Genomic DNA, 7,285 nt, shown 5'->3' with positions numbered 1-7,285 from the left:
TGCTGCAGCAGTGGGAGCGGGAGCGGGAGCAGTGGGAGCGGGCGCGGGAGCGGCTGCGGGAGCTGCGGGAGCCGGAGCGGGGGATTGAGTTGCTGCAGCGATATTTTCAAGCCTTGGGAACTGCAGTACCATACCTTCTTTTTCCTCTTTTTCCTCTTTGCTGTTCTCCATGTTATGAATCCCTTTCTTCCTTCATGTTATTTCTGTTGGAGACATGGTCAATGGTGAATGAGATAACTTGCTGCAGCAGTGGGAGCGGGAGCGGGAGCAGTGGGAGCGGGCGCGGGAGCGGCTGCGGGAGCTGCGGGAGCCGGAGCGGGGGATTGAGTTGCTGCAGCGATATTTTCAAGCCTTGGGAACTGCAGTACCATACATTGCTCTTCTTCTTTTTCCTCTTTGCTGTTCTCCATGTTATGAATCCCTTTCTTCCTTCATGTTATTTCTGTTGGAGACATGGTCAATGGTGACGGCAGTCAATGAGATAACTCGCGGGTTTCTGTTTCTAGGCACTAATGGTGTCGTAATTCATCAGTTGGCATCGGTGAACTCTTTTACATTTGAGAAGAGGAACTTACTGAGCTTTCGGGAAGCTTTTAGTATGTCCCTTCCACCGATGGTACATATCAGCATGATTCTTTTGAGTTTAGCTCTGAATTTTGTGCTCCTATTCCGAGTTTACCCTGGAATACAATGTGTTCTTCTACTCCTCTGCATATTAATGCCATTGTATTATTTTGCTGAACTAGCACATAAAGCAGCTGGCATTGCTGTAAACTTAGGAAGGTCGTACAAGATGCCCCTCATATGGTTTTCTACCTTAGGGGGCCTTGGCATCTCCCTAATTGGTGGTTCAATGGTACTGCTGATAGTTTTTCTATCCTGGCTATATGCAAGAAGAAGAGGACTGGAATTCCAAGGAATAAGGGTGAATGGGGATTCCATAATAGGGGCTATGAATGCCTGAATAACTCATTGATCTCTCTTGTTTTAGCAATGTTTCGAATCGGACCGTCCGATCATGTAATAGCTTATAGAATATCTTCCTATCCACAACCTGTAGTTTGAATATTTTTGCAATGGACTTATAACTGGTTTACGATGAATGTGTCTCTGGCTACGGTATAAGAAATGGTTGATATTTGAGTTTTTAAGAATTTTGACATGCCCCAAACCTTAAATGCCTTTTGTTTGGATCATCAAACTTTAGTCTAGAAATAGACCAAGAGACTAGGAAGACATCATTATCATGGAATGCATATGCACAATATAACATCTAATTTATTTTCAAGATGTCCCCAGTGAAATTAAATTAACTGAAAAAAATGCCATGAAGAAGGAGCCACTTGGAGAGTGCAATTTAATTATCCGATTATCCATCTTCACAAGAGATACATGAGTAAACCTTATTACATTAGTCTAATTTTCATTCATTTGTGGGTTCTTTATCCCCTTCTATAGTTTGTGATTAATGTAACTACATTTCTTGATACACAATAAGTTGAAAAAAATGGGTCAAAGCAAGAAGGAAACAAGAAGCAATCACACCCTTGCCTTTTACAGTTTATCACTAATTTAGTCATTTATAAACACCCACATTTCTTTCCTTTTTCTTTGTTTCAGAGAATACGAGCACAGAGAAGGAGAGAGTGGAGCTGGAAATGACAGCGCAACGATGAGCAATGATCTGGTTATCTTTTTCTTTTAAAAAAAAAATTAGTTAATTACTAGTAGAAAAACAGCATTAAACTATAAAAAATAGGTCATTGCTACAATGTCTAAAAGTAAAGGAAGGTTTTTAGTTTCAGATATGCAGGGCAAAAAATCTATTTATGAGAAAAAATTTAGTTCCATATGACACCAACTTGTAAAAAAATCTCATTAAAATCTATTTATAGAAAAAAATTAGTTCTAGGTCACATCAAGTCATCAACTAATAGAAAAATCACTTAAGAAAATAGCGTCAACTGAAACAGTAAAGAACAATACGAACCCATATTCTATTTTTTGAAGGTTACTCATCTCATCAGCAGTTGAAACGGTGTCATTTTAATCGGCTGCCTAGCGTGACTTTAAGCAGTATCTCTTCTTTTTTCCATTTGTTTTGCTTTGCTCTTTTACAAATTTTCCCCAAATTGAGGAGCCAGGCTCGGATATGTCTTCCTTTGAAAGTTTAACAACAGGAACCAATCTCTTAGATCTGCCAGTAAGTTACCCGAAAATCTTGTGCTTATTTCTATAGTTCCAGTTGATTCGTTAATAATAAATTAGTTGATATTTCGAGAAAATAACTACTAGTAGAAAAATCGCGTTAAACGATAGAAAATAGGTCATTGCTACAATGCCTAAAAGGCTAAAAGTAAAGGAAGGTTTTCAGTTTCACATATGCGGGGAAAAAACCTATTTATAGGAAAAAACTTAGCTCCAAGTGACATCAAGTCATCAACTAGTAGAAAAACCGCGTTAAATGAATAGCGTCAACTGAAGCAGTAAAGAACAATACGAACCCATACTCTATTTTTCGAAGGTTACTCGTCTCATCAGCAGTTGAAACGGTATCGTTTTAATGGCTTTAAGCAGTATCTCTTCTTTTTATCCTTTGTTTTGCTTTGCTCTTTTACAAATTTTTCCCAAATTGAGGTGCCAGGCTCGGATATGTCTTCATTTGAAAGCTTTGCAATAGAAACCAATATCTCAGATCTGTCAGTAAGTTACTCGAAAATCTTGTGCTTGTTTCTATAGTTCTTGTTGATTAGTTAATAATAAAGTTGTTGATATTTCGAGAAAATAACTATTAGTAGAAAAACTGCGTTAAGTGATAAAAAATAGGTCATTGCTACAATGCTTAAAAGTAAACGAAGATTTTTAGTTTCACATATGCGAGACAAAAAATTTATTTATAGAAAAAAATTTAGCTCCATATAACATCAACTAGTAGAAAAACCGCGTTAAAACCTATTTATAGAAAAAAAAACTTAGTTAGTTAGTTAGTAGTTACTAGTTCTTAAGCTGCTGCTTTTTTTCCCCTCACATATTGAAGAAAGGGTTTTTCTTTTTGCTCTGGCTAAGTACACACTTTAGATGGCTAATCTTTTTATTTTATATTTGATGGATAAAAATATTTCAGTTACAACAAGATAAAATCCCTTGGATTACAAATCAATTCGATTTTCATCTTTTTCTTAAAATCCAACAATGTAATTGATTTGCAAACCAAATTAGTTCAAACAGTGGTTCCAAACTCACCTTTATTACATTTTCTTCTGTGTTTTCACTGGGTTATATTTTGTGATCGGAAAACTGGCCCCTTTTTACTCCACCATCAGGTTAAGTTTCTCGAGATTTGTAATATGCAGCAACAGCAGCAGCAGCGGCACATTGATCATCATCATCATCCATATTATGAAGCCCTTAATACCTTCATGTTATTTCTTTCGGAGACGTTGTCGATGGTGATTGGAACCAAATGCAGAACTCGTGGGTTTCTGTTTCTAGGCATGAATCGTGTCCTATTTCATCAGTTGGCATTGGTGAACTCTCTTGCATTTGAGAAGAGGAACTTACTGAGCTTTGGGAAAGATTTTGATATGTCCCAAACCTTAAATGTCATTTGTTTGGATCGTCAAACTTATGTCTAGAAACATACCAAGAGACTTGGAAGGCATGTGCACAATATAACATGTAATTTCTTTTCAATATGACTCCAGTGAAATTGAAAAAATGTCATGAAAAAGGGGCTACTTGGAGAGTGAAATTTAATTAGCCGGTTATCCATCTTCACAAGAGATACATGAGTAAACCTTAATACATTAGTCTAATTTTCATTCATTTGTGGGTTCTTTATCCCCCTTCTAAAGTTTGTGACTAATGTAACTACATTTCTTGATACACAATAAGTTGAAAAAAATAGGTCAAAGCAAGAAAAAAAGAAAAAGCGATCACACCCTTGCCTTTTACAAGTTATCACTAATTTAGTCATTTATAAACACCCACATTTCTTTCCTATTTCTTGCTTCAAAAGAACATACTTTAAAGAGAAAAAGAAAGCCCTTTATTTAATACAATCATAAAGATCCTTCAGCCTAAGATATATATGGCTTCTTTGTGGCAAAGCTTATCTCATTCTATAAATTCATACAACTTACCCTCATTCTACTGCACACTGCATAGACGTAATTGGAGGCAACTAGTCACTGGATAGCTAGCACAAAAAGTTGGAGAAATGGGTCTTTTGGCTGTATTTCTCCTATGGTTACTTTCATTATCAAGTAAGTTTGAAAACTCACATTTCTTTTCCTTGCTATGCCATCCCATTTTCTAAACTATGTAACACCGTTTCCACTATTTTTATAGGAGCAAAAGCCTCAAACAACAACATTGGTGTAAACTATGGCCAACTTGGAAACAATCTACCTTCTCCATACCTCTCCATAGAGCTACTAACAAAAATGAAAGCTAGACATGTGAAGCTCTATGATGCCAACCCTGACATTCTAAACCTTCTATCAAATAGAAAGATTCAAGTCTCAGTTATGGTCCCAAACAATGAAATCTCAAACATTGCCGTGAACCGAAGAGCAGCGGAAGAATGGGTGAGGAACAATGTCCTACCTTACCTTCCCAAAACCAAGATTCGCTACCTCCTCGTCGGCAATGAGGTGCTAAGCTCCTACTCGGAACAAGGCCGGCAAATGTGGCGCGATCTTGTGCCAGCAATGCAAATGATCAAGAGATCCCTCAAGGCTCTAAACATCTCATCCATCAAAGTTGGCACCCCATTGGCAATGGATGTGTTGGAATCAACCTTCCCACCATCAAGAGGGATGTTCCGATATGAGATAAGAGACAATGTGATCATACCATTGCTTAACTTCTTAAACAGAACCAAGTCATTTTTCTTCATTGATGTGTATCCATATTTTCCATGGTCACAAAACCCTTATAACATTAGCCTTGACTTTGCTCTATTCAGAGGAGGCTTAAGCATAAGAGATCCTGGCAGTGCCTTAGTCTACACCAATTTGTTAGACCAAATGCTAGATTCTGTCATATTTGCTATGTCCAAACTCGGCTTCTCCAATATCCCGCTCGCCATATCCGAAACAGGATGGCCTAATTCCGGTGACATCGACGAGCCTGGGGCAAACATATTCAATGCAGCCACATATAACCGCAATTTGATCCAAAGAATGACAACAAATCCACCTCTTGGCACCCCAGCTAGGCCTGGAGTTCCAATCCCAACTTACATCTTTTCATTGTTCGACGAAAATCAAAAGCCTGGTCCAGGGACAGAGCGACACTGGGGCTTGTTACACCCGGATGGCACGCCAGTCTATCAAATAGACCTGACAGGAAAGTCGGCTGCGGCCGACTTTGGGCCATTGCCACCTCCAAAGAACAATGTCCCTTACAAAGGGAGGGTGTGGTGTGTGGCAGTGAAAGGAGCAAATGCAATGGAATTGGAAGCTGCATTGACATATACTTGCAACCAAAGTAATGTGAATTGTGATGGTCTTGCACCAGGAAGAGAGTGCTATGAGCCTGTTTCCATTGCTGCTCATGCCAGCTATGTATTTAGCTCTTACTGGTCCAAGTTTAGAAGTCAAGGAGCCACTTGCTATTTCAATGGACTTGCTCAACAAACAACTTCCAATCCTAGTGAGTTTTCTTTCCTTTCATTTCTACAAGGCTTCTAAAACAATGAGATTTCTTATTTGATGTTTTGTTTGTGTGTTTGGTTTTGGAAACAGGTCGAGGTCCATGCAAGTTCCCAAGTGCGACTCTTTGAATATAATAAACAAGAACTATGATCATTTTAGCAGAAAGTTGCAGGAAGAAAAAAATTAATTGTATGCAAACACAAACACTGGCAAGTAGTTAGTAATAAGAACTCCATCAACAAAATATTACATTGTATTGGTATATCTAGTGCTTTTTGGTAAGATAATTACTGTCATACAATGTCACTTGCACATTGCAATGTTTCAATGGTTCACAGTGCTTTGTAACAATTATAAATGATAAATCGATAAGACTTTAGTCTTCCTTCTTGTTTCTTTTCAAAGAGAAATACTATTCACAAATTCAACATCAAAAGAAAAAAAAAATATTCACAGTAACTATTTCTTTTTAATGCATCCACCCTTTGTAAAAAAAATAAAAGGATGATATGATCAACAAAGAAACACAGGAGAATTTACTAATCTTCTGCCTTGGACATGATGGAGAGGCAGCTCTGCCTTGAATGAAAGGCTTCACGGCGGCGATGGTTGTGCGAGGAGGGTCTGATCAGAGTACTCAGAGCTCTCTTCACCAGCTCGCCCTCCACTCCTCCGATCCGCACCAGCAAGTTCTGCATCGCCGATCTTCGAAGATTTAGGGTGTTACCACTCGAAGAAGAAGCAGAATGAAACGACGCCATTTGCTGTTGCTGCTGTTCGACGAGGCGTTTGTGGTAGGAGCAGCGGAAGGAGCCAGGGTGCGTCGTAGGGGAACACATGCACGTCCTCCTCTGATGATTGGACGTCGACACCAAGGCGGTTTTCCTCTGATTCTTGGCTTTCGCCATGGAGCGTTGCTCAGGGGAGAATTTCAGAGATGACGATGCTGGACACGGCGGCTTGGGGATGAGAAGGGAGGCTCCAGGAGAGAAATTCGCGGAGGTGTATTTTTTTTGTTGTCCACAGTATTCTCTAGTCGGATAGGCTAAAAACTAATCCATGGCGAATCTGAACTTTATTTAACAGTCTATTGCTGGCCAATGATTGATGAATGTACAAAGCGGGATCCGAAACCTTGACAATTGCTTAAGCGGACGAATGAGGTGACTGCTCAACCCACATAAGATGGTTTCGCGGAGGTTTATGAAAACGAGCGCGAGAAGGACGGCATTTGTTGAATTGATTCGAATCGAATAAAATCGGGTGTGACTGATGAAACGCTGTAAAGAAAGGAAGAAAGCAAGAAAGGGAAGAGTGTGTGTTGTTTTTTCATCGGCATTTAGCAGTGAAAACTGAAAACTGAAAAGAGAGAAACAGAGTTTGTTTGGATTGATAAGTTTGTTAAGTTCGTTATCTTCTGAAGCATCGTATACGGGAATCAGTTACGGAGACAAGTCATAGCATCTTAATTCAGCTTTTATACACAATGAATTATACTTTCCTAGATTTAAAATAAATTAAAATTTATATATAAAAAACTATTAAATTTAAAGAAATTTAAAAATAATATTAAATTTATTTTCATGAAGTTTTTAAAAAAAATTGTATTTAATTATATTTACTTG

The 7,285-nt window shown here is 38.4% G+C and overlaps 3 protein-coding genes across 6 annotated transcripts in view; 2 read left to right on the top strand and 1 right to left on the bottom strand.

The window, feature by feature from the left end:
* LOC107638096 (probable glucan endo-1,3-beta-glucosidase A6) overlaps window positions 1-6,045 on the top strand; it is a 14,092-nt gene extending 8,047 nt beyond the window's left edge. The window contains exons 3-7 of one of the 4 annotated variants that reach the window (XM_021121904.1): window positions 1,621-2,552; window positions 2,645-2,703; window positions 3,354-4,265; window positions 4,351-5,658; window positions 5,751-6,045. In XM_021121904.1, coding sequence (XP_020977563.1) covers window positions 4,220-4,265; window positions 4,351-5,658; window positions 5,751-5,788 — 1,392 coding nt within the window. In that variant the 5' untranslated portion in view covers window positions 1,621-2,552; window positions 2,645-2,703; window positions 3,354-4,219 and the 3' untranslated portion in view covers window positions 5,789-6,045. Of the gene's footprint in view, window positions 1-1,620; window positions 2,704-3,323; window positions 4,266-4,350; window positions 5,659-5,750 lie in introns of all 4 variants that reach the window. The other 3 variants (XM_021121906.1, XM_016341268.2, XM_021121905.1) reach the window with 3 other exon arrangements.
* Window positions 239-1,151, top strand: LOC107635164 (the record flags this gene model as incomplete). Its single annotated transcript, XM_016338549.2, is given in 1 exon segment — window positions 239-1,151. A coding segment is annotated over 1 exon segment (531 nt). The 3' UTR covers window positions 965-1,151.
* On the bottom strand, window positions 6,123-7,160 carry LOC107637182. Its single transcript, XM_016340620.2, has one exon. The coding sequence runs from the start codon at window positions 6,566-6,568 to the stop codon at window positions 6,200-6,202; it is 369 nt and encodes a 122-aa protein (XP_016196106.1). The 5' UTR covers window positions 6,569-7,160; the 3' UTR covers window positions 6,123-6,199.

This window comes from Arachis ipaensis, chromosome B04 (assembly GCF_000816755.2).
Source record: "Arachis ipaensis cultivar K30076 chromosome B04, Araip1.1, whole genome shotgun sequence".
NCBI lineage: Eukaryota > Viridiplantae > Streptophyta > Magnoliopsida > Fabales > Fabaceae > Arachis > Arachis ipaensis.
This window is presented reverse-complemented; position numbering and strand designations above follow the sequence as displayed.